This window comes from Phaethon aethereus (assembly GCF_964289735.1).
Source record: "Phaethon aethereus genome assembly, chromosome: 1".
Taxonomy (NCBI): domain Eukaryota; kingdom Metazoa; phylum Chordata; class Aves; order Phaethontiformes; family Phaethontidae; genus Phaethon; species Phaethon aethereus.
This window is the reverse complement of record NC_138575.1, coordinates 149,309,886-149,337,107: the sequence shown is the minus strand read 5'-3', so window position 1 is coordinate 149,337,107 and position 27,222 is coordinate 149,309,886. Positions and strand designations below refer to the sequence as shown.

The following is a 27,222-nucleotide window of genomic DNA, read 5'->3' as shown; positions in this document are numbered from 1 at the left end:
ATGTCTTATTTAAAAACAAAGTAAAACTATGAGGGTAACATTGCTCAGTATTGTGGCACTGCTGGCTTCCGTGTCACTTAGATTTAACTCTGCTGCTTTTTTTTTTTTTCCTTCCAAAAAAACCAGTAGCAGCTTTGGCCTTTTGCCTTTTTGTTTTATTTTTGAGGATTTTATTAATTTATTGGTCCCAGATTCCTCTAAGTGATCAGTCCAAGTCCCCTCTGCCTTGCAGCATTGGCTTAGCTGCTGAAGTGACCACCCCATTTATGGGAAGGCATTTGAGTAGTTCTGAAAAAATTCCCTTTAAGGCCTTTAAAACATGATGGAGGTAAGCAGAAATCGTCTTGCTCTGTGTAGAGGGTGCCTTAATTCCTGTGCTGTTGAGCCAGGCGTAATTGTTAGTGCTTTGGACTGTCTCTTGAGTATTGTCCTAAAAGATGGAAATAATAGATAGTTTTTCAGTTCCGGTTTTTAGTTTGAGTTCAGCTTTAGTCGCCGTCTGCCCAGTATCTCAGAAGTTTAAAAGAATTTTTGAAATACCACTTGGATAATTAACACCGATCTGGGAAAGGAGCCTGCATTCTTTAGTTTGAAAGATACAGTATGTTTAGTAGGAATTGGTGTTAAATTAACTTACTGTAAACATGACACAGGATAACTTGTAATGGGATCTTTTATCTTTCTGGGGGTGTATAAGGAACCGAGTGTTTAAAGATGAAGAGTGGTGCACTTGCGATAGTTCCTTTGGGAAGCCGCTCGTTATAACATATCCTTGACTTTTTTCTTTTCTGTGAAGAAATGCTCAGCAGGTTCATTGTGCATGATGCCCCGTTTGCACCCCATTTGGTTACAGATTGACCGCTGTAAAAGGGAGACGCTCCTTACCTGTTGCAGAATTTGAAGTGGTTCCTTCCTAATTTTTATACTTGAGTTTATTTGTGGTATTGTATCCATAATACATACGTACATTTGATGTACTTCTAATTGCAAACTGATTTTTGACGCTCTTGTTTCACTGTGAGATACTCCAATTTCCAGTATTGAAGCAACAGGATATGCACCAAAGCAGTGAAACAAAAACTACCAAGTAAGGCGTGGGATTTGTAGTGAGTTTTCCAGATTTCTTTTATAGACTTAATTCTGAAAAAATACAGATAATTGTTCCCTCTACCTGAAATCCACCTTACAGCCAAAGTAATCAGATTTGTTGAGAAGCATATAATTTCAGTAAAGTGTGTCCTTTTCCACTTCTTCTGTCCTCTCCTCCATATTTGTCCGAAGTAATACGTTAGACCCGTAACTTGCTTATGAATTTTAGCCTGGGATAATTCTTTCTGCATGCACAAACTTGTACCTTTTGAGGCACCTGCTGTGTTCTGTCAGTGGTGTTGAGCAGAAGGCTTTGCAAACCTACGTCTGCAGCTTTCCATAGAGCGGTTGCTGTACAGTTAACTGCTTTCCTGAAGTACTTCTGTGTCTTGCGAGGTCAAAAAGCGGACAAGAAGTTGGTGGAGTGGCTTGTTAAAGGGAAAGAGGTGCGCTGGATTTCAAGTTCCTCCCGAAAATTTTGCCCCACATAGAGTAAAAAAAAAAAACCAACCCAAAACACAAAATGATGAGATTTTTGGGAAGGAAATCAGTGTAGTAGTTCTCTCTTTTCTCCCTCTGCTTCTGTTCCCTTTTAATTTTTGACTGTCCTGTAGGTGTAAGGGGTTTCGCTGTTGCCTGTGACAGGGAAGAGGTCTGCTGCGTCTAACTGAAGGTGTGCCAATGCATCAACGTGGGAGGCAGAGACCCCTGATATAATTTATATGTGCCTGTGAGCCAGAGACCCTTTTATTTTATAAACAGACCCTATTTCAGAAGAGACCCTTCCACGGAGCAAGCTGTTAGGACATGTTGTTAGAAAGGTGCTTGCTCACAAGCTAGGCGTTTTTAAAAGCATGTTTCAAAATCAGTGTACTGTGTAAAGTTCCTTCTTGGTTGGTTTGTTCAGGGATTTTTAGGTTGTTTGTTTTTTGATTCTTCGGTGAGCCGCGTAACACAAGTGTTACGATTCGGAAGTTACCCCAAATGAGTAGGAGGCAACTCCGGCTGGAAAAATTTTGCCTCTAGTTTTAGTAATTTTCATGCTACTTCAGTTTCAACTAAACTATCGTATTAGGCCTGGGTGTACTTATTAGTGTTGAATCCTTTTCACGCTCTTGCAAACGCACTCTTAGTACTCCCCCCTCTGACTCTGAGTTCTGGCTCCTCTTTGTCCTCCTTAGTTAGTGTTTTAACTATGGGTAGTTTAGACAAGGGAGGTGATTTTTTTTTTTCTTTGTGCAGTTGGAGGAAACTTTAGTAGTTGGTAAGCAAAATGGAAATTGTAAGCAGAAGTAAACAGTGAGAAGAGGAATTGGTTTTTCTGGTCAGTTATTCAGGAACAGAAAAAGGAATTAATTTTGCACAGGCTAAGAAGTAAAAACAAAATTTTGCAGCTACTTCTGTGCTTTCATGCATTTTTTTTCATGATTTCTGAATAAAAGTATTTCACAAATCAGGTGTTCATTAAGCGTTCTCTTGGGATTTTGGTAGCACTTACTGTTAGCTGACTTTTTTCCATGACTTCAGTGAAATGAAAAAGAAATCTTTCTCCTAGATCTACCACCGGGGAAAACATGCACAGCACTTCATATTTTTCTTCTTCTTTTTCTTTCTTGTAATGTCTCAAGTCTTTTGAAATTTGAAAGTTAAACCCTGTTTTTGTTCTCTGCATCAGTTGATGCTTACTGGCTTTAATCCAGCTGTTTTGAAGACTGCACACAGAAGCTGGTGCTCTGTTTTCTGTGAGCACCGACAATTTGCTACCTTTTAGACTCGGATGAATTTTTGTGACTTGCAGTTACATGAGAGCATTTAGCATTTTCTGGTATTATACATGTTACTGGTCTACAAATTCAAGTCACCATATTAAACATATGGGTGTAATAGCTGGACACGTATTTCACTGAGAAGCAAACTGGTGCTGAATAATATCGCACCGTACAGTTTTAAAACATACCATGTCCAACTTCTGCTTGGCTTTGAAGGCATCATCAACGGTGGTGTGTGTGAATGGAAGGAGGAGGTACTTGATGTAATTTTCTTTGCTCTCGGAAGGTTTTTTATGCTGTTCCATGTGAGCTGCTTACACCTCCTAGACCAGAAGGTGGTTACACTGCTGCTTTGTTGTGCGATACTCAAATTAATTAGCTGTGGTTTGTTGTCCAAGTGAGAAGACGTTTCAAATGAGGACTTTGTAGGTCTCATTTTATTGGTTCCATTAATCACTTTAGATGATGGACTGGGGAGTGCAATTATAAAAACTGGCAAACTTTTTGGAGGCTGAGAACAGTTCGTTTTGTGTTGGGTTAATGGTGGAGGAATAAAAATACAACAGGTTGGAAAAATTAAATATGCAAGGGGAAAACACAGTCTTGCAGAAAACTTTCTAGATACTCTAGTGGCTTAAGCAGACATGGCAAAGCCATTCCTTGCTGTCTGCCCTCCCGCTCCGTAGGAGCTTGAGTCTCTGCAGGACGTACAGCACAGGTGAAGTGAATATAAAGCTGCTTCTGAATTGGTATTTGTAGGTGCCATAAACCAATTCTGAGTTACTTTAATATGCCAGCTTGCAGATCATGGCCCTTGGATAACTTTTTCATGCATAGCTTGGTTCTGCCTGCTGCGGGGGTAGCTAGCAAGCAAGAAAGGCCAGCAAGTCCAGCTGGCCTCCAGACTGGAAAGTCTTTCGGGGGGACAGCAGTTGCTCCAGCTCTCCAAACCGAGTGTGCCCGTACTTCTGTCAAGTGCCAGTTTACAGGGGATACTGCTGCAAGCCGTCTTGGATGCAGCGGTGTGTAGGCAGGGGACAGGAGGTGATTTTCCACTCTTCTTACGGCCGAGACCTTACCGGTCGTAAGTATCATGTCCAGTTTGGAGTGTCCTGCTTAAAGATAAACTGGAGAGATTCCAGTTTGAACTCAAGAACCATGAGCTGTTTGGAAAATCTGACCCATAAGGATGAGAAGAGACGATTGGAGTTTCTTTAGAAAAATGAGAAATCACTAAAGGGTGAGCAAGTACGATGATGCTTTTTCAGTGTGTCAGACATTAGCAGCAGAAATGCCTGTGGCCAATTACTCTCTGTGTTCCGGGGAGCAGGATTAATTTCCAGCAAGAAAGTTTAAGATTGTGGTGGTTGGCTTGTTTGTTTGTTTGGTTTTTTTTTTTTGCTGTAAGAATACTTAATGAAAGTAGTGGAAGAGGCTAGCTGGGGAAGTTGTTACCTCTTGGTTGTGGGAGGTTTTGAAGAACAGGTTAGACAAACACCACTTGTGGCATAGGTGTATTTATCCAGCTTCAGAGCGGGGCTAGAACAGTAACTTCTTAGGTGCCCTCAGGTGTTTCCACTTCAATTCTGTGATTATATACATATATATGAGGCAAAACTGGAAACACAAAGAACTTGATATGCTTTTGATCTTCTAATCTCATTTGCCTTTTGCATTTTGAGCACCTGTACATCGCAGCATAAAATAGGGGAAGAATTGTTACTGTTGCATTCTGTATTTTAATTTTATGGCTTTAGATGTGAAAAGGCTTGTAGGCTACAGAAGTGAAAGTTGGTGCTAATTCTCTTTTCCCCCCTATTTCTTTGCAGGTCGCTTGGTTGGTGCCCTGGACGCCGTGTTAGACTCTAACGCACGTGTTGCTCCGTTTCGAATTTTACTCCAAGTTCCAGGCTCACAGGTTTACTCTGCCATTGCATGTGGTGAGTTATTGAACGGATCAGAAGTTTACTGGGCCGTAGCTATTGGTGAGTCACAGATGAAAAAACCCAAACTGATTCTGAGCATGGTCAGTGTCTGCATGTCCAAGAAGCTCAAGGTAACCCCAGCTAGTAGTGTGTGTGTGTGGAAAGCTATTGCCTATAGCTTGTTTAACAACCAAATTAACCTCAGGTTAAAATCCCAGATAGGAATTATGAAAGAGTGTTGACTAGGAACCTTAAATTTCTGTAGAAAGGTTGTTTAGCTGAGGACGTTTTGCGTTAATTTTCTGTCTCTTGCAAAGTAGTGTGGTTCTGTTCACACGCGTATCTTTTCAGACAGTAGTAATAGTTCCTTCCAGCAGGAAGCTACTTAGCTACTGGCTTTTACCAGTCTAGTCTTTCGCTTGCCTACTATGAAATGTCTTGCCACACTTGGTTATAATGAAATATGACTGGTACATTTGGAAGATGCTACATGATTTAGGAGGTAAAATTGCTGGGGGGAATGTCTAATTGCCTGGTCTGTTGTGCACTAATCCCATTTGCAGTGTTTCTGCAACCTCTGAAGTTTGAGCTCATCTTCAGGAACGTGATACCGATGTGAATTGCGGCAACCTTGCCATGGCAGAGCAAAGGCCGTCTCAATGCGCTTGTTCCATTCATCCTGTTCTTGCTTGGCCAGTCTGCAGGGCTGTTCTCGTCCCCTTCTCCAGTCTATAAAATCCTAGCATTGAAATTTACAGCGGGTTTTCCTTTGGGAATGGTTCCAACCTGCACCAGGGGAGGTTTAGACTGGACATTAGGAAGCATTTCTTTACTGAGAGGGTGGTCAAGCGCTGCAGCAGGCTTCCTAGGGAGGTGGTCGATGCCCCAGGCCTGTCGGTGTTTAAGAGGCATTTGGACAATGCCCTTAATACCACGCTTGTGGCCAGCCCTGAAGTGGTCAAGCAGTTGGGCTGGATGATCCTTGTAGGTCCCTTCCAACTGAAAAACTCTGTTCTGTTCCGTTCTTTCCTTTCTTATACGGATCAAGCCATGAAATAGCTAGCTAATGTAAGTGTTGACATATTGTTGATAGTGGTTGACAAAGTAGTCCTTTAAATGGAAGGGGCAGTCTATATATTCATCTCCTTGCTCTGTACAAGCTCATTCAGCATTTCTTCCTTGGTTCAGCAGAGACCCCTCTGCATGTTCCCCATTACTACTGGGAATTTTTTCCTGTGCCAGATCTGTGTGAAGAAGCTTGCATAAAGTCTATTTGTGCTATTTGTGTTGCGGCTAGGTTTTCTTCATTTTGTAATTGCTCTATGTTTTATATCCTTACCCCCCTCCTTTTTATATTTAAATAAAGCCATCTCATGGAGAAATTTAAGAGCTTCATGCTGTTATAGTCCTCTAATGAAGCCAGGTAGCTTTCACCGGAAAAGCAAGCTCACTTTTGCTGTCACGGGCTTCTTGATCATTTGAATATATGTAATACTCCTTTCTGGGGCTGATCCTTGCCCTAGCCACACTCTTATTGCCCACAGGTGGTTTTTTATAGGAGTTTTTTTTATGTTTTCCTTTATGTATTAAAGGAACTACAAATCAAAGACTTGCCTGGTTGGAGTGGTTAAGGATTTTGCTGAGAGAAACTTACTTGATTAATGTTTCCTAAAATTCTCTTTGGCTTTTTCCGGATGGATGCTCAGCCCTGAGAAAATGAGATTTATAGTAACAGTGGAAAGCAGAGGGCTCTGGTTTGTATGCAGCGTGGGTAAGACACACAGTTGCCAGAGCTGCACAGAAATGAAGAACCATGGTAGCAGAAGTTGTTTCTGAATAATATCTCTGCTGTGAAACCCTGATGTGAGTGTTCGGGGGGAGCTGGCGCTGGCGACAGGAGTCAGAGGAACAGCATCACCCGACTCTTTTCTTAGAAAGCCCAAGCTCTGCAGAGGACCTTGGCCGCGCAGAAGCGGCCGTCGCCCAGCTCTGCCCTGCCCGAGCGAGGTGCTTCGCACAAACACGACGTTAAAGAGTTTTGTTACGGGATTTGGAAGGAGCGGTGAGTCAAATTAAGGTTCCTGCTGTGTAGCAAGGACAAGGAGCAGCTCCAGGAGCTCCTTCCAGTCTCCTGATGTAACTTCATTAGGGATAGCCATCATGTCATTAGGGCGGTTAATTAAAATGAGATTTTTCAGTTGTACGTTGGCAGTCTTCTGTTCCAGGAGCTGTAGGCTTAAATGATAATACATGCGTAAGGGTCATATCTGTGTTACAGACTCTCACAAACCTCCAAGGGCTGCTAGGAAGTCTGATCCCTGCCCGGCACGGCTGTTGTGGCAGAGATGTTTTAATCCAGGTGGTTTATCATGTCACACCAGTACAGCAGAAAAAAAAAGCCTAACCTCAGCCCTAGTGTAGAGCCACTTATAGTTTTCCTTTCAGAAGACTTGTGGGCAAAACAGAAACCCAACTTCCAGTCAAATGAAGTAGTTTTGGGAAGAGGGAGAGCAAAGGGATTGGTAAGAAGTGGGTTTAAAGAAGAGACTGTGAAGAGTGAGGCTGTGGTTAGACTAAATATACATTTGGCACAGGCACGTAAAGAAGGTGGGTAAAAGGTGGAATAAAATGCTGTGCAGAGCGTCAGCGCAGAAGAGGAATAAGGAAGAGATCGGCAATGCTTGGATGAAATCGCAGGATGACTTTAAGCCATGAAACGGAAATTAAGAATAAAGAAAGGACCCAAAAAGCTGAGGAGGTGGCCTGACCAAATAAAAGAGGGAAAGAGATCTTTCAGTATTTGAGCAGAATCCCTGGAGATACCTAAAGGCAGGCAGGAAAGACTGCGGTAGCCCCCGTGGGAGACAGATAGCCACTGCCAGACCAGGTCCCAGGCTCAGAGCAGTGTGGATGCTGCTGTGAAAGGCATCTTGCTCCCAGCTTGTTTCACTTGTTTCGCCAGCTCTGCCATACAGTTGGTATCTTTTAGGCTGCTCAGAAATAAAAATTTAACTCAGTGTTTGCTTTGCACAGCTGTTTTAATATAAAATGACTATTTTTGGTGTCCTTAACCATTGATATAATTTTTCTTTACCTAAAAGATATGTAAGTGTCTCTTCTTTCTTGTTTGTTTTTTTTTTTTTAATTATTTAACCTTGATTAATGATATTTATGAAGTTCCATCACAAGTCCTTCCTGTCAAGGAAGTTAAAGCTTGGAAAGTTTCCCTGACAGTTGGCATTCTTCATGGAAAATAGAGCAGAGGAAGGTGGAAAATCCTTAGCTAAATTTATCATTTTTTGTTGTGAGGCAACGTGATGCATCTCTAATGTACACACAAATCAAATTTTGAGATAATGTGTCTTCTGTTTGAGATTAATTTTATAATTGCATTCATCTGTGATTTGTATGTCTCTTACATCCAGCTACTCTCCTTTCTTCCACTAGCACGGCATTGGAAAAAGCAAATTTTGCTGCCTTTACTTTTTTACCTCTTAACGTTTAATCACTGACCAGTAAGAGCTGGAGGGGCCAGATTTTCTCCTAATTTCCCTGTATGCTGCCCATCTTGCTCTGACTTTTCTTGCATCGTGCAGTGCAGTGAAAGTTCAGTTTCAAGGAGAAACAGCCAAAGCAAATAGGTGGTGACTGAAATATTATTTCTGGAGTTAGTGTGAACACATTACATTTAAAACAACAGCAGCAAAGCTCTTGAATAAGTCTTTAAATAAGGAAACCTTAAAGACTGGAAAAGCTGTATTTGTCAAAGGTTTTCTGTTCACTGTATTTCTTCCCCGAACTGCAGAAATGTGCTCTTGTAGATCTTTCAGGTGTTGCTGAACCAAGCTCCTTTATTTTTAGGTACTTTACTTATTATAGACAACTTTTCACATAGGATGCCAATTATGACCATGTGAATTCCCCTCAAAGCGTTTGCATGTGTGTGTGTATGCCTGTGCATACCGAGGGAGGGAGAAAGGAAGATCAGGGACTTTTGGGAACAGGACGTAAATGAAAGGTTTCCAGTGGCTGCTTAAGGAACGTCATGTCAAGATAAGCTGCAGTCTAGCAGCCTGAGGATGAAGTTTTGCTGTTTTTTCTGCTTTGACTTTTAATGCAACATTTGCTGGCTGAGAGCATTTGAGAAGATAAAACTAAAAGCACTAAAACTAATGCCCTAAAACAATGAGGTTTTTGGTTTTGTCTAACTATACTGCTACGAATGAGACCTTTTTGACCTGTTTGCTACCAAGAATTTTGAGGTTGAAAGTTCAGTTTCTCATAATGAATTTATGAAATAGTGGATTTTAGTACTTTTTTTCTTCCTTTCAATTTTATTTTCTAGGATGAGTTTCAATACACTACTTTTTCCTGTTCTAGGTGCCACTGCAGAGGAGATAAACCAGCACTGGGAATGGCTGGAACAAAACTTGCTCCATACTTTGTCTGTGTTTGACAATAAAGAAGATATTGTCAGTTTTGTCAAAGGGAAAGTGAAGGTAAGGAAACTGTCTTACTTTCACCCTTCCCTGCCTGATTACATGCGTTTTATTAGAAATAATGCCATTAAGTTGTTGTCATTCGTGTTTGGTTTTGTCCCTCTAAACATTGTTTATGGGTTTTCTGTGTGGCACTCGCACCTGGTGTGGCTGGCACCTGCCACACCTCCATGCGCACTTCCTTGGAAACATCTTGGAACCGAAGGATCTGATTTAATCTTTATCCCGCCTGTCCCTTTCCAGCTTCACTCTTCCTCTCTTCCCGGGGGTGTTGCAGCTGAGCTTGCTTTAGCGTCTGCTTTCAGTTCCGCCGCCTCTCCAAAACGTCACGTTCCCTTCCGATACGCCAGCTTTTCCTCCTTACTACACTCCTCCTCCTGTCTCTCGTCTTTTCCCGAGCTTTATCCCACCGGGTTCTCCTGCCCGTTTCCCTACTCCCGTCCCTCTCGACGGGGCTCAGAGGTGTCGGCAGGCGGCAGCCGCAGTGCCCAAATCTGCTGGCGGCACACCCCTGCGGGCCACCGCCGTCCCCGTGGCACGGGGACAGGCCCTCGCGTGCCGTCACTTGCATCAGAAGGGTCCGGCGTGGAAGCTGCGGGGGCTTTGCGGGGCGTGGGAGTCATGGCCGGGCGCCGCGGTGGAGCTGCGCGGCTGGCCGCGGGGCTGCAGAAATGAGCGTCATTTTGGAAGGCCGGAGAATTTTAAAAGTTGGGGAATTTGGTGACTGGAGACCAGGTTTAAAATAATAATGGCGTAGATTATCTAATTCTGCGGTAGAGCGGAGAAAGCCTGGTGTCCTGAGCTCTGCTTCCCGCAAAATAGGTGCTCCAAGAGGAGCCCGGCGGGGGTGCGGGTCTGCTGGTGACTGCTGCGGCTCGGGTCCTGCCGCGGGCCTTCCCGCGCTGCCAGTTTTAGTGAGGTGCTCCTCCCCGCTACACCCGCTTTTTTGGTCCGGAAAATTTGTGGGAACGTCATGCTTTGGGCGAATTTCAACCCCTGCCGCTGTGATCTCAGCGGGCTCTGAAGTTGAGGAAGACGAACAGAGGCGCAAAAAGTCATTGTGTCAATCTTGGTGTTTATCCTGCTTTCTTAAAAACAACAACTTTGCCTAAGTGCACTGAAAGCCTCAAATACAAGTAATCTCTCTTGATAGCACTGTGGCAGCCTGTTACTGAGCACAGCACATGTTTAAAATTCTTCGGGTTTCATTAGTTAATGCCAAGTCCAGGTTTTGGACCCTCACCTCTGGTCTAGGCTTTCGGCATATTAGGGCTGCTTGGGAATTGCAAATTATACCAGGTGCTGTAACGTACAGATTATTTGTCTGCACGGTGCAAAACTCCTTTGTTGTAATACCACTATTAAAATTCTCAACACTTAATTATATTTATGTAGATGTTCTTGAAACCATATTTTTAGTGGTTCCAAGCGTGTTACAAGTTACTGGCACATCTCACTGCATTGCCTCTTCATTGGGAAATAGTGCTGGTCAGTACACACAAGTGTTACTCTGCCTCTGCTCTGTATACACCGAGTAAGAGCAATCACAAGCCATAGTGAAACTGTAAATATATGGTTCTGCCAGACTCATTGTGGGGGGGGGAAAAAAAAGTGTTTCTTTGGAAGCATTCAAAATGTATGGCACATGCAAATGCTGCAGAAATGTCTCCATTTGTGAAAATTGCAAATCAACTTGAATTTCTTTGTAAGAAAGGGTTGTGTTATTAAAATTTGGATGGGTGGCTTGTAGCAACTTGCTCCAGTGTGAATGCCGTAGCTCTATCCACATGTATTCTCTCGTTGTGGACTCAGGCGCTGATTGCGGAGGAAACGAGCAGCAAGCTTGCCGAGCAGGAGGAAGACCCTGAGAAGTTCCGAGAAGCCCTGGTGAAATTTGAATCCAGATTTAATTTTCCTGAAGCAGAGAAGTTGATCACCTATTATTCCTGTTGCTGTTGGAAAGGAAAAGTTCCTCGGCAAGGCTGGCTTTATTTGAGCATCAATCATCTCTGTTTTTATTCCTTCTTCCTGGGCAAAGAATGTAAGTGTAAATGCGTAAGAAATCTAACGCTGGGGAGAGATATAAATATAACTGTATTTAAAAGCAAGAATAGCTAGATTTTTTTATGACAAGCCTAGTTTGCCTCTGAAGTTTAGTTTCTGAGTGTTTTGTTGTTCAGCTGAAAGATCCTGTTTAATTTAGTTTTCACTTCATGTTTATATTTTAGTATGAATCCAGTAATAAAAATGAGACTATAAGAGCCTGCAGACATAGCTGCTATCTGGTTCTTTTTCTTGCCGTGGTGATGCAGCCTTAAAATGTAACAGACCTCCTACAGATTCTGAAATAGAGACTTTTAGTGCCGAAAACGGTGAGAAGGGACGGGTCCCTCCCACCGGCAGGGAAGCACAGGGATCGCTGCCGGGTGGCAGGGGACGGCTGGTGGGGCCAGGGATGCCGGGGTCCAGCTGCCTGCCTGAAAGTAGCCCAGGAAACATAACAGGGCAGTGCCAGGTGAAAATTCAGAGTTTTTAAGGGAAAACGACAGCAATGTAGGGATTTCTTTGTGTTTCTGGAGGGCAGCACAGGAACGTCACGAGAAGCGTCTCCCGGGGTTTTCAGACCTTCAGGCTGTGGCAAATTTGTGTGTGATAGTGACTGCAACAAATGTACATTTTTAAGAAGTGAGTTATGGTCGTGGTGTTCCTCTGCAGAGGAAGGGTCATGTCATTATGAAAAGCCTGTGTCAGGATAGATGTCAGAAGGTAAAAATGGATGTAACAGACGTTAATTCAAATTAATAGTTAGTTCAAATTAATGTTACCATTTAAACTCTATAGCATTTCTCTGTTTAGTAAGACTGTGCATGAGCTGATAACATTTTAAGTCCTATTCATCCTGTTTCAGCTTCATCAAGGACAGTGACATAAACCTATGTTGCTATAAAGACAGCAAGAATTGTCAGTTACAACAATTGGGAAAACTTTAACATGTACTGTCTGGATTTAATATTGGGAGGGCTAGGCGAATAAAACTGTAGGTTTAAAAATTAAGTACATTAAAAATAAGGAAGAGAGTAATTGGTAATTTCTAAGGTTTAAAACATACAAACAAATACATGCTTAGAGGTCTTTGTTTCACTTGTATTATTTCAGGCCAGTTATTTTGTCATATCTGCAAAAGGTGGCAGAATTACATTTAAAATGCTGGTAAATTTATTATTCGTCATAAAAACAAAAGTTGAGTTTTTCTGGGAAGACTGTGATGGATGTTCTTGATACATAGGACATATCTGAGTTCTTCTTTAATCTCCTTGTTTTCTGTTTAGTATCGAATAATATCCTTTGTGAATTATTTCTTCTTGCTATCATTGTAGGCTTTCCCTCCTTAAAACTGAGATATCCAGTCTGCCAAAGCACACAAAGCAAACATGATAGTTATTAATGATAGATAGTGGGGGAAGGAGGGAGAGAGAAAAATCCTTCATAGTGTTTCAAAAGTTTTGTTTATGCAATACCACGGATTGTGAAATGATACTGGAAGTACAGCGTCACACTGTATTATTTAAGAATAGATCGCTTCTCACCTCTTTTCATAATAATTCATTACGAAAATGAAAAAAACCCACCCAAACAACTACACATTTGCAGCTTTTCATTTTGACCATGGACAATACGCTGTTCATTCGCTGTTGCAGTCAGTTGCATTGCCTTTGTGTTCCCATGCATTTGCACAGAAATGTGAAATAAAAACCTGAATTTTCTTTTGGTTAAACAAAACTTCTCTAGCTCAGTGAGAAGCATTATATGTTGAAGTGCTTTCCACCTCCCCAATTCTGACAAAGCTGATTGCTTCGCTTTCAAAGCTAGTATTTTGTCACATTTATGAAATACTTGTATTACATTGAGTAATCCAGATTTACTATAGTGCTGGTTGTTACTATTTGAGAAGGTGATGATGATTACATGTAGAACAAGTGATTCATTGTCTTTTTTTCCAGGTAGCAATCACAAATTAAATTGGTTAAATCTGGTCTTGAAAATGTTGTTAAGAAATCACATTTATTGCATTCTTCAATACAGCACGGGAAAAAAAACAATATATGAGTTGCAATAAAAATAGTTCTTAAGTGTGTTTTAACTCTACAAAAATCCCCTCGAATTGTAGACTGAAATCTCTTTATAGGCAAAGCGTTAAGTCTTCTGCTTCTGGCAAGTCTGTCCCCTTCCCCTTGTTTTATTTTATGTTGAAATGACCTGGAATGCAATATTGGTACCTGTTGTCGGCTTTTCATAAAATTAACTTACGGCTTATGCGAGCATGAACTCCGTGGAACACTTTTTCTAGGACAAGTCCCCTTTTATCTAAGCCTCTAAGTATTTGCAGAATTTCGGAGGCTTAGAACGTCAGATTTCTTGAACAGACGTGCCAGGGTTTCTTCACGTTTTTTAATTAAACTTTTTTTTTCCTAAAACTTTGAAGACTTTGTACCTTTCATCAGTAGTTTGGGCCCCTTACAGTCTGCTGTGCTGTTGCTATAACCAACTCTGTAGAGCCTATGTGATTCCGACCTGCGTGCACAATAGTGCTATTGCTACGGCGCTATTTAATCTTTCTTCCCTTGGCTGTGCCCGTGCGGACGATTTTATGACCATGCGCAACAGTTTGTGCGTGTTGACGCAGCTGTGCTTTATTTGAGTAAGAGAAAATGTAATCTGCAAGTAATCTTGACAGCTGTGGTTCATGTAGTACAGAGAACTTGCTGAGGGTAGCTCCTCAGGTAATTAATGATCATGGATAAGTGTCGTATATATATGACAATGTTTGTTATTACTGCCTTTTTATTGCTTTATTGGCATCAGGAGACCAGCGCGGGATGTTAGGGGGTGTAGTCTTGACGCTATTGGCACAGAGAATCCTGGGAAGCTTCCAACAGTTGTTAAGTAGAAATTTAATCTATTTTAAAGTCTTTTCCAGCCTAATTTCTACCCAGAGATTTGTATGAGAGAGGCAAATAACATCCTGCAGTGGTTATATAAAATAAGCTGATTCTGTTTATCATGTGCGTTTTTATGATTCAGCAGTGTTTAAGTGCAGACAACACTGTCCTATACTTCTTCTTTTCTATAAACAAGTCTGACTACAGTTAATGTTCAGGACAAGATTTGCCTGTGCGCCTTTTATGTAAAAAGTAACCGAAATGGAAAGATCCCAATGCCTAGGTGGCTTTTTTTGTGAACGCCGTTTATAGTAACACTTCAACTTTATAAAAATGTCCATGTTGCAAAAGCTTCCTTTTGTATGTGAGTTAGCTTTATTTTAAAAGTTCAAGTACCGTGCGTGTAATTGGGTTTCCACCTGCCTACGGTTTTATTTCTGGGCGATTACAAAGCCCTTCCCTATTTTCTTCCTGTTCTTGAAATGAACTGTGTCTTCTGGTAGTAATAACGCAGGCTGCAGGAGTGACTTGTAAAGGAGGCAGGAGCACAGTGTATGGCAGGTGTTCCGCAGAGGTAGGACTCCCCGGTCCGGCACTTCTTGGGAAAATAGGTAAAATTTTGAGGGAGAGATTCTGAAAAAGACAGTCTTTTAGAGTGGGGGAGAATGAATGTAGAGTAATAACAGGCATTTCAGCTTTTGCTTGGTCTTTGTAAAAATGGGTCTCTCTCCTCTTCGGTTGCTTGCATTTCATTCCGAATTTGCTTATTTCCCAAATCTGAAAAATGTAAGCAGAGTTTCCAACCCACTTTTGCTTTTTCTCCGATGGCAGTGAAACTTATCATTCCTTGGGTTGAGGTCCAGAAGCTGGAAAGAACCTCCAACGTCTTCATGACCGACACAGTCCGCGTCACCACTCCGAATAAAGAGCGTGACTTCTCCACGTTCCTCAATATCGCGGAGGCTTTCAGGATCATGGAGCAGCTGGCAGATGTGACGCTCCGAAGGCTACTGGATAATGAGATCTTTGAACTGGATCCAGGCTTACAGGATCCTACTCAGATTACCAAGAGGTAAAAAGCTGAAGCGTCGTATGAGCAGAGGTTCGATGGTGGGCTTCATGGTTTGCCTTGTTAGCTGGGTAAGATTTCAAAGGTTTACTTGATTGGGTGCAAAAGAGATTTTATAAGGTATTATCATGTATTCAGTAGGTGCATTTTAACTTGTGTGCAAGATACTTTTTTCCATTTTATATTCTGCCCTTAAACATCGCTGTGGTTTTTTGTTCATTTGTTTTAGAAGTACCATTCCCCACAGAAGGGTAGATTGCAGCAAGGGATATTTTCCATCTTCCGTGAAGAGCAACTTTATTTTGTTTATAATTTTGGCTACGCGTGGGCTTCCCTAGGGCCGTCAATTCTGTAGAGTTACTGCTTTTGATCATACCTGAAACGCGGAGTTTCCCACTAGCGTGATTGCCATAGCTGATTTAAGCAAGCAGTTATAGGACTGAAAAACCCACAGGCTGTTGCAGCAGATTAATATGCTGTTGTCAGCTCTACCCCATGTGTCCCTGAAATGCATCTCTGCATTCCTCTCCCACTACAGAAATGCGCTGGGCTCTCAGGGGAAAGACTGATAACTATTTCTCTGCTGGTAGCACAAGACACAACTTTGTGTTATATTTGCTGCTGTGGGAAAGGGGAAGGGAAACCGCCCAGAGGAATTTTAGGTGGGCAGGATGGAATAGCCCAAACTGGAATTTGCCTGGGGCATCAGGGTTAAGGTGCTGGTTTAAAATACTTCTTTTCTGAATGGGATGTGAGTGGAGTGCTTATCCCCTCCTAAATCATACCCTTTCCCGCTCTTCTTTCCTCTCCCTCTGCCAGCGGTTTGGAGGGAATTACCCAGGTGTTGCTTCCTGGCTAAAACAGAAGGAATGTGTGGTATCCTTTCCCAAAAGAGAGAGACATGTCCAGTAGCTATTTTATTGTTTCTGAGGCGCGTTTTTGCAGTGGTGTTGGGTGTCCCTCTCAGCTAAACACTTCTGCAAAGTTTCATAATGGAGCTTAAAACAATAAAATGCACTTTCTCTGCAATTTCATATGTATACACGATAAGAAAAATCACTGACACCAGGATTTCATCCATGATATCATCAAGGAATTCATTTGCGGTGACACAGTGGTGAGCAGCCGCGAACATTTTTGCAGGCTTTTTTTTTCATAGCCTGGCTTCCTTTTAAGCAGAAGAGCTACTGTTGTTTTTACAATGTATGTGTAACTGGATGTTGTTAACATTGTAGGCTTTTGGCCCCAAAAATGTAGGATATGTAATTCAACTAATGTAGGGTATGACTTTGAGTAATAGGTCGTATCTAAGCCTCCTTCCATGTTTTACCTTTCTTCCCTTCTCCCGCTTCTGGACTGAAAAGCTAGATGCATGAAACAAGACATGTAAATCCAGAGGAGATGAAACAAAAAGCTGGGGGGAGGTATTTTCAGCATCTACTAATTTTTAACTCATTATTGTCACTTCCCAAAAGAGTCTTTGAATCAAGGGTACTAACTGAATGGAAAACTACAAAGAAACTAAAGTTACAGTTGCAAAGAAAACATATAAGCTTAGTAATATGCTATAATAAGGAGGCTCCCAGGGAATCAACCTGTAAGTACCTTATGGCATTTTTGAAAAGTAGTATGTCTATTATCAAACAAGCAACAGAAACCATCCCACACATTTATTCAAACAGGTTTTTTCCTCTCCTTCTTGCCAACCTAAAAAAAAAGAAAAATGTTGGGGGGGTGGGCAGAGGAGAAGGAAAGATAAAAATATATTTACTGCAGAATTCCTGGGCAAGGTGTTCTCCAGCCTGTGATAATGTGCTGTAACTTGAGATGGCAGAAGGGAAAACATGGAAACATGGAAGATGCCAAAATCCCATTTCCCCTGCATGAATTAGGTAGTGATTGGATAAGTTGCTGTTTCTGGTGCCCTTTGTCACACTTCGGCAACCACTTTGATGTAACGTGATTAAGCAAGACTGTAGTTTGAATAGTGGATAAACTGGTTTTTAAGGCTAACATATTGGGGGGTTGAACTCTTTTGGTGTGTGAAGTTTTTGTTGCTGCTTTTTTCCTGCAGCCATTGGTAGTACTATAAGAACAACACTTTTTCTCTCAGTATTTTTTTTCCTAATAATTCTCTATGTTAATTCATGTGCATGATTTGAAAGCAAATAGTAGTCTATCAAAATGAAAGCAATAATCCACACATCATTAAAATTATTCCAGCTGTGTCAAATTAATGAAGTTGCTTGTTAGGCTTTGTTTTGCAAGAGGCTCATCTCAATATTTTTAAAAAATGCATTTTTAATGTCGTCATGGTCTGCATATTCGACATTCTGAAGACCAGAAACCTTTGCTGCTGTTCCTGAGGCTCTTGAGGTCATCCTGCTGAGCAGTGGAGGGACAGGGCTCAGAGAGGCTATGGGATTAAGCCCACAGTCTATGACAGAAATTATATCATGGCCCGAGTCAAACAAGTTAATATACAAGTTTCCGTGCTGCTTAATGAGAGGATAAGGTGTGGAACAGTGGATTACAAAGGGATTAATGGTAGTTAAGTTAATTGCCATAAAAAGCAAAGTAAAGCTGAGGTGTTTGACAACTGCAAATGCCATTTCTTGCAGATAGATTCACGTCCATGCCATTATACTGGACCATAGGGTAACTATTTTTTCTGTTCTAGTAAGAAGGTCACTAAAATATCTGGTATTGGTTTATTGTACTTCTTATTTCCATCTCTTTCAGGATGCGAGCATATCTGTTGCATTCCTCAAATGTAATGAGGAAATTGGCCAGAGCAGAACCTGCAATTTCATAGAATCATAGAATGGTTTGAGTTGAAAGAGATCTTAAAGATCATCTAGTTCCAACCCCCATCATGGGCAGAGACACTTTCCACTAGACTAAGTTGTTCAAAGCCCCATCCAGCCTGGCCTTGAACACTTCCAGGAATGGGGTATCCACAACTTATTTGGGCAACCTGTTTCAGTGCCTCACCACCCTCATAGAGAAGAATTTCTTCCTTTTATCTAATCTAAATTTTTACCCTCTTTCAGTTTAAAACCGTTACCCGTTGTCCTATCACTACATGCCCTTGTAAAAAGTCCGTCTCCAGCTTTCTTGTAGGCCCCCCTCAGGTACTGGAAGGCTGCAATAAGGTCTCCTCGCAGCCTTCTCTTCTCCAGGCTGAACAACCCCAACTCTCGCAGCCTGTCCTCACAGGAGAGGTGTTCCAGCCCTCTGACCATTTTGGTGGCCTCCTTTGGACCCGCTCCAACAGGTCCATGTCTTTCCTGTGCTGAGGGCTCCAGAGCTGGACGCAGGACTCCCAGTGGGGTCTCACCAGAGTGGGATAGAGGGGCAGAATCACCTCCCTCGACCTGCTGGCCACGCTGCTTTGGATGCAGCCCAGGATGTGGTTGGCCTCCTGGGCTGCGAGAACATGTTGCCGGCTCATGTTGATTTAAAAGCTTCAGTGCTGGTGTCAATAAGGTTTCAAAAGTATGATATGTTTCTCCAGGTTCTAACCACCTTGATTTCTTTTCTTCATGGCTAGCTGTGAGTTGCCAGTGAGGATGGCTTTGCTTCATATGAAGGCAGAGAAGGTTTTTAACACTGATCTAAGCTGAATGAAAACTGTTTGAAGTGTCTTGAATTGTAAATGTCACTTCAGCCCACATTAATTCTTTCACAGAGGGAATCTGAGAATGCCATAAACCTTCAGTAAGAAGGAGGATGTGACTAGAAAGAACCTCATATCATCTGCCCAGCAAAAGGCAGCGTTTGGATTATCCCAGTGTCATTCATGACAGATGATTGCCTAACCTGTTTTTAAGGCTTTCCAGTAATGGAAATGTAATGGAAGTATTAGTATCCATACTGGTACTTCACTGTCCTGTCATTGAAAAGTCTTTCTGAAGTCTAATTTGAATCTTTAGTGCTGCTTTTTGAGTCTGTTACTTCTTCTCCTGAATAGATCAGACGTTCTCTCGTTCCTCCTTCTCCTTTGTGTATTTGGAGATCGGTATAGATCTCCTTTCTCTTTTCTTCTTTAAAATTCACTGCCGTAGCTCAGCCCGTTTTTTCTTATTCGTCCTAATTTAGGACCAATAATTCCTATTGGTCCTATGTTAGCCCTTCTGGCCGCTCTTCTCTGGACATTCGTCGCTTATCCCATGCGGCTGCAGGCGTGGGGTAGTGGGGTACAGGATTGGCCCCAACACCTTACCAGCGCTGACCAGGGCAGGAGCAGCATGACCATCTCTGCAGCAGCTCCAGGACTGCCATTATGCATCTTGCTGGCCATGGAGTTCTGCAGCCCGGTGCAGTGCTCCTCTTCCTCCTGGGTGTGTGAAGTTGTTGGCTCATGTTTGCCTTGTGATCCCTTGTAAAGTTTGATAACGATAATCTCTGATTCATCGTGAAGATTGCTGATGAAGACGTTGAACAGAAGCTATTCCAGGACAAGACCCCCAAGGAGGTCTTATCAATACAGCCTTCCAATTTACCAGGGAGCCTTTGAGGGCTGTTTTTTTGGGTACTCTTTTTCAACTGGCTTGGTACAACAGTTTTTCACTTTGATCCAGTTTTATTAGTTCTATGTGAGGAAATACCAACTTTCATAAAGTCTGGCTAAAATATCCATTGCATCTCCTCCATCTACGAGTCCAGTGTTCCTGCTACGTAAGGGAATGATGTTCAGTTTCCATGTGTCCTGACAAGTCCATGCTGGCTCTTGTCAGATAACTTCTCTTAGCTTGCTTAAGAGGAGCCTTTCTTGCCATGCAAATTTAGCAGTTCTTCCAATAAATAAGACGTATATCATCGGATGCATTATTCCCAAAATCTGTAACTTTCTGGAGTCTGAGTAGGAAGAAGAGTCTAGTAGTCGGTCTTTAAAAGCAAGAGGTCAGCCAGACTGTTTAGATGTTAGATAGGCAGCAAGTGACTCAGCAGAGCTAAGATCTTCCCAAGCTGACTTCTGTCAGATTTAAAGCAGAGAAAAACGTTTGGCAGTGAGGACATAATTTTAAGTGTCCTGATACTTTTAGGAATTTTGTTAGTTTTGTATGTTATTTCCTTTAATTTAAAACTCTTGGAAGGTAATGTAGGGGTCACACACAAGGAGTTATCACAGTTCAGACTTGCCGTTCACTTTGAAGTGCTGGAGTTGGAGGCAGTCCAGCATCCCGTAACGCGCAAGTTGGGAGCTGCGCTTGGAAAGAATTGCTGAGTTTTCTGAAAGGTAGGGAACAAGGCAATTGCGTCTTCTCGCCTTTTATTCTTCTGGTGCATGTGTAAATACTTGGTAAACATTTTTTTTTGGTAACAATAGCATTCCTTTTTCTTCGGTACAGCTCAGTACACTGCATTTGCTTAAAAAGCAAGCCAACATGGAAATGGTCAAGTTAGAGGAGAAAATTTCAAACGGATTGGGCCGTAGAAAGGTTGCATTTCTGTTTGGCATTGGAGGTGTTGCGAAACTCAAAATGGAAGCTGTGGGACGTGGTGATGCAGGCCAGTCACTACATCTTTGCTGGATCATGTTTAAACAATTGCCTGTCTTGTTTTAGTAGCTAATTTTTTTTGTGGGTTTTTTTGGAGTTACAGGGTTTGGGTTTTCTTAACCAGCTCTAATTTTGTTTGGCTGTATTTATAAAGGGAAGCAATTGCTTTAAGCCCTAGAATTTGCCTGCCTAACAGGAAATATTTTCATGATGTGCCACTTTCTAATAAAACCTCTTGTTTGAGCCCACAGCTGTAGGTGCTGACAGCATTTCATCCCCGTGCTACCATTTTTCTTCCCGGGATCCCTCCCACCAGCAGGCTGGCCCCTGTTTCGGCACTTGTCTCTGGGGCAGCCCTGGCTGCGCTGTGGTCTCTGCGGTGGCCCTGCGTGACCCGGTGGCGTGAGTCACGGGGGGACAGGCAGTTCCAGGCGTGTTAGGGTTGGCAGCCTTCCCCCGGTGCGGGATGAGGGGGCTGGACGCAGCGCTTGGTGAATTTACTTGGCTTCAGATACGGGAAATGTCATTCTTCAGCTTAAAAACTTGTGGCTTCTTGTCTGAAAGAAGCCTGCAGCCCCAACAGACGCCGCAAAATCCTGAAAGCTCAGAAACTGCAGATTTTGCAGCATTAGAAACAGTCAGCTCTTAAATAACAGACAATCTCTGCTTCAACGGAGGTCCCGCTCTTCTATATAGTGCCTCTTTTCGCATAAAGGTACAGAAATTTTCACAACCGAGCAGATCCAGGGAGGGTCTTACCTTCTCAGCACAATAGCAGGAGAGCACGGCTCTACCCGGACCTGACTGCAGATGCTATCAGCAGCATTCATCTGCGCTGTGCAGAAATGGAAAATATTTTAGTGGTGAGTTAACTAGGAGGCATATCCTGATCCAGCTTTGTCACAATAGCAGATCGCTGCGGGCACTTATCAGAGTTGCTCTCGCTGTGGAATTTTAACTCGGGAGCAACCTTTTTGTCTTCCTTCACGAAGAGGGTTTTTCTTTGTTCTTTGTGAAAAACAGGAGACTATTTATCTGTTTTCCTTGGATAATACTATTAAGGAAGATAATGCTTGAGAAGGGAACGGCAGCTGAACGCTGGTCAAGCGCATTCTGTCGTTTCTGTTGGGCGCAGACACAGATCCTCCCTTTTCAGGTCTCAGTTTGTTCTAGGTTGTCTTCCTCCTTGCTTCACGTGGCTTTAGGTTTCTCTACGGTTCAAACTGAAATACCTCCCCCCCCCGCCCTTGATTTACCTACTGAAGCCGAGGCTTTATCTGTTTCAACTCATTCTGAAACAGCAGGGCTGGGGTAGGAGGAGAGTGTATGCAGAAGAGGAGGATGAAGGAAGGAGCGGAGAGGGGGTTTACAGCACCAAGGTACCACTCCCTCTTATGTTTCAGCCCACGCTTTAAATTCTTTCAATGGAACCAAGTCAAGCTTTTTTTTTTTTTTTCCCCCCTAAGGTGAATCATGTTTGGAAAAATTGACTTCTTGTAAAGAAAATGATAGAATTTAAGCCCTAACATTTCTGGAGCTGCTGGTGGTGAGCTAATAGCCGTGGCCTGTTTATAATGTAATTGCATAGATCTCTAAATTAATGCAGACTTCTTCATTAAAAAAGGAGTCAAAAAAAAGATCCCCAAAGCCAAGTCTGTATAACCATAGCTCAGTAATGAAAGCTTCATTTATTTAAATTTCTTCTCTCCGCATAAATGTGGATGGGTGACAGGAAGGAAGCCAAGTCCAAACTGAATGTAGCTGGTGCTGTTATTCCCAGCTGAGTCTGTAAGTAAGACCTGAAACTGTTGTGTGTTTTGCAACTGGTCTGAGGGCTCTCAGAGGCCGATACCTCCGCAAGTCAAGGATGCGATGATGTAAATGCCACTGTCATTAACTCTTCTATTCCTCACGACTTCAGAAATACCCATGGAACAAATGCATTACTTTTGGGTGCAGGTGCAAATCCCTGGGGTGATGTTGGTAATGCTACTGGGAAGGGAAACAAGGAGCATACATTGAGCAACAGAGATTAGCTTTATGTTCATCAGATGAAAGATTTAGTTTTCTCCTGGGCATTGAAACCTGTAACTCTTTGAGTTTGTGGAAAGTGGTACAGCAGCCATAGAAAATGCATGGTTAAATAATAATTAAAAAAAAAAACCCAAACCAAAACCCCAGCTGATGTGAATTGGTGTCTTTTCCTTTCCTACTCACTACAGTAGTTACTTTGACCTTGCTGTTAAACAAGCAAGTGTTGATGATGATTCTTTTTGGTATCTCAGAGTCGGTCTTTTATCGGTCTGTTTATATAGGCAGTGAATATTGCTGTGCACGGTGCTTTTATTCCATATTCCTCGCTCTTGGTGAGGCTAACAAGAAAACGAACATTTGCTGGATGTCCTGGCCTTCGGGGTCTTGTGATTCGCTCTTACTGCTTTCTCTTAAGGGGTCTGGAAGCCAGAGCACAGAATGAATTCTTTCGGGCCTTCTTCAGATTGCCCAGGAAGGAGAAGCTGCATGAAGTTGTAGACTGTTCTCTCTGGACGCCGTTTAGTCGCTGTCACACAGTGGGAAGGCTGTATACTTCAGACAGTTACATCTGTTTTGCCAGCAAAGAAAATGGCTGCTGCAATGTTATCATCCCACTTAGAGAGGTAGAGTTGTTCGTTTGTTTTGTTCTGGGTCCGTATCTGCCTTGTTCTGATGTTCTGCGTCACTTGACTTACCTGCAAACTATCGTTTGATGGAAAAGAGTAGGATGCTTGTGTGTATTGTGCCTACAGAATTGTTGTAAAGCTTGTTCTAGGACTCATTAGGGCATAAGCTCCTAAAAATATGTATGGGTAACTCAGCGTGAACCTCCAAAGTGAAGGTTCAACCTCAAACTGAAGGTATGGGTAGGTAATGCAGCAGGACAGAGCACTGCAAAAGCAGAGCCTGCTCGGTCCAAGACTCAGTCAGTGCTCCAGGCGCAGCTCCACAAATGCGTATGTCCAGCTTGATGTTGATGGTGACCTCAGGTTGGACCCTTCTAGCAATATAAAAGTGTCCTTACCTGGCATCAACACTTAGAACTGTTGAAGCTCTCCCTCCACAGACAAACTCTAGCAAGCCTGGGGATACTTTGCAAACCTGGGCAGAGGGAAAGAGGGGATGTTCTGGAGGCGGTGACAAGCTGCCACTTTTCCATGAAGTCAGAGACTTACTTAAATGGAATGGAGGATGCATGGGATGGTGGTGGGAGTAGAAGAGGAGAAGGAAGCTGTCAGCAAACATGTGCCTGATCTGCTGTGGATACAAGGCTGTTAAAGATCTTTTAATTAAAGCTTCCCTTTCATCCTCGACTAATAACAGAGTAACATCAAAATATCCTAATCTTCCACTATTACAGAAATAGAAAACAATAAGAGAACAGTGTTATATACCTAATCAAAAAAACAACAAAACAACTGCTTTCCTCTGTCCTTGGGAGTGTGAATGTAAACTTCCTCCTCCATCCCCCAGAATTTGATCAAATTGATCCTTTTAAATCTTGTTTTAATCATCGCTCCCCTTTCCTTCTTTCCCCTCAGTCCACTCTGCAGAAGTGGGCCTCAGAGTCCTCTAAAAAAGGAAAAAAAAAAAAAGCATGAGATACTTTTTGGTGCCGCCTTTGAGCTTCTAAAGAGACCATAAACTTCAGGTGGTAGGATGTGTCTGAGCAAGGAAAGGCAATATGAATAACCATGTTTAAAGCATGTGTGTAAATGAATGCTGTGTTTGTACATTTTGGTACATGTAGAATATTTGAAGATGTTTCTGTGGATGTGGCACATAATGTGTTTTCTATAATGTTTCTGGAAAAGGTAATCAGTATAGAGAAGATGGAGGACACAAGCCTTCTCCCTAATCCCATCATTGTTAGCATAAGGAGCAAGACGGCCTTTCAGTTCATTGAGCTGAAGGACCGCGATACTTTGGTGGACAACCTGCTCCAGAGGCTAAAAGAAGTGAACTCCAGCAACCCAGTGCACTGTAACAACTTGCAAAATAAGAACCAGGTACTGAAATTCTGTTTTTTTTTTTTTAATTATTATTCAGTACATTTATCCATTGGTCTTTTCTCCTGCCTTCCTCAGGGGTATGATCTTGGGCCAGTGCTGTCTGATGTCTAATGACCTGCCTGATGGGATGGAGTGCCCCGGCAGCATGGTTGTGATTGACACACTGAGGGGACCCAGTGAATATGCTGGGGGGCAAGGCTGCCCTTCACAGAGACCTCAGTGATCTGGGGAAATGGGCTGATGGAGACCGTATGAAGTTCAACAAAAGCAAATGCAAAGCCTGACAGAGTAACCCCATGCAACAGGAGGGGCTGGGGGTGGGCTGGCTGGGGAGCAGCCATGTGGAAAAGGTGGGGGGATCACGGTCGACAACTGGTTAAGCTTGTAAGTCAGCCGTGTGCCCTTAGAGTGAAGGGGCCAACAGCATATGGGGTTGTACTAGCAGGAGTGTAACCAACAGGTCAAGGGATGTTACTATTCCCTTTTATTCAGCACTTCTGAGGCTGGTTGGGAATACTCTGTCCACTTTTGGCTCTACCCCACCACACATGAAAAGCATTAACAAATTGGAGGAAGTCTAGTGGAGGGCCACAAGACGGTCAAGGGCTGGAGCACATGCTTTATGAGGAGAAGTTGAGGGAGCAGGGCTTGTTCAGCCTGTCTTCCACTAGTTACAGAGAAGATGGACCCAGACTCTTCTTGGTGGTGCCAGCTGAAAGGTGAGCGGCAAGAGTCACAAGTTGCAGCAAGGGAAAATCCGATTAGATAAAAAGAGACAGCTTTCCCCACAAGGATGGGCAGAGCTGGACCAGGCTGCTCAGGGAGGCTGTGTACTCCCCTTCCTTGGAGCTACTCAACTGGACTGGACACAGTGCCCAGCAACCTGGTCTGGGGGCCCGGCTTTGAGCAGGGGATTGAAGAAGACAGTCCCCTCCAAGTGAAATTATTCTCTGATTCTGTTCTTGAAACCTTAACCAAAGTAGAAGATTGATTGGTAGCTTGTCATGAAGACACTTAGAATTTACTAACAACTTCTGTTTTGAAGTAACAACCCTTTTTCTGCTGATGGATGAAAAGCTGGACATGAGCCAGCAATGTGCACTCACAGTCCAGAAGGCCAACCATATCCTGGGCTGCATCCAAAGCAGCGTGGCCAGCAGGTCAAGGGAGGGGATTCTGCCCCTCTACTCCGCTCTGGTGAGACCCCGCCGGGAGTCCTGCATCCAGCTCTGGAGCCCTCAGCACAGGAAAGACATGGACCTGTTGGAGTGGGTCCAGAGGAGGCCACCAAAATGGTCAGAGGGCTGGAACACTTCTCCTGTGAGGACAGGCTGGGAGAGTTGGGGTTGTTCAGCCTGGAGAAGAGAAGGCTCCAGGGAGACCTTCTTGCAGCCTTCCGATACTTAAAGGGGGCTTATAGGAAAGATGGGAACAGACTTTTTAGCAGGGCCTGTAGCGATAGGACAAGGGATAATGGTTTTAAACTGAAAGAGGGGAGATTTAGACCAGATATAAGGAAGAAATTTTTCACAGTGAGGGTGGTGAAGCGCTGGCCCAGGTTGCCCAGAGAGGTGGTAGATGCCCCATCCCTGGCAACATTCCAGGTAAGGCTGGACAGGGCTCTGAGCAACCTGATGTAGTTGAAGATGCTCATTGCAGGAGGATTGGACTAGATGACCTTTAAAAGTCCCTTCCAACCCAAAGGTTCCATGATTCTACACAAAGGAATGATAAATTGTATAAAGTCTTGAGTAAGGCCCTTCCTCCTGAAAAGTGTTAAAGGCTTTGATGCAAAAGGCAAAGGCTAACCCAGTTCTGTGTCTTGAAGACAGTTGAGGACATAGTTCTTAACCTCTTCTCAGTTGTTACCACTTTGATTCTGCATTGCAGAACACTCCTGCCTTGGGATCCATGTGCACGCTCAGGGACAGCGAGTCTGCGCGTCCAGGAGCAGAGGCTTCACAAAGCAAGGAGAGAAGCGAATGCGGAAAGGAGAGCAGTTATTTGCTCAGTGCAGAAGCACTGAGGTCAGACTTTCATCAGTCAGGAATGGCGGGCCTTGATTTTGGAAAGGTATGTAACATTTGGGGGAGGTTTTTAGGAGTGTTTTTTTTTTTTTAAAAAAGCTGGGTTGACATTCAAACAGATACCCATTAGTAAAATGAACTCTGTATTGGCTGGAGAAGTTAGATATGGCATAAAGGCTTTTCTGTTTGCTTGGAGTTTTTTCTTCTCCTTCCCCCCAAATTCTTTCTGGTGAATATTTATAATTTTTTTCCCTCTGTGATCAGTTCTGCTCACCCCTGTGTAGTGAATTCTGCATGCAAAATGGGCAAAGTTGTAGTCCTTAGAGCAGACTTCCCATATCCATTGGTAATGGA

At 43.0% G+C, this 27,222-nt stretch overlaps 1 protein-coding gene across 1 annotated transcript in view; it reads left to right on the top strand.

Moving 5' to 3' along the window:
* The window catches only part of TBC1D8 (TBC1 domain family member 8), a gene marked incomplete at its 3' end in the record, with an annotated part of 52,241 nt that overhangs the window by 9,453 nt on the left and 15,566 nt on the right, over window positions 1-27,222 (top strand). Inside the window, exons 2-8 of the mRNA XM_082010830.1 lie at window positions 4,688-4,843; window positions 9,164-9,282; window positions 11,095-11,323; window positions 15,054-15,294; window positions 23,245-23,452; window positions 24,644-24,838; window positions 26,732-26,914. Of these exons, the coding sequence (XP_081866956.1) occupies window positions 4,688-4,843; window positions 9,164-9,282; window positions 11,095-11,323; window positions 15,054-15,294; window positions 23,245-23,452; window positions 24,644-24,838; window positions 26,732-26,914 (1,331 nt within the window). The remainder of the gene's footprint in view (window positions 1-4,687; window positions 4,844-9,163; window positions 9,283-11,094; window positions 11,324-15,053; window positions 15,295-23,244; window positions 23,453-24,643; window positions 24,839-26,731; window positions 26,915-27,222) is intronic.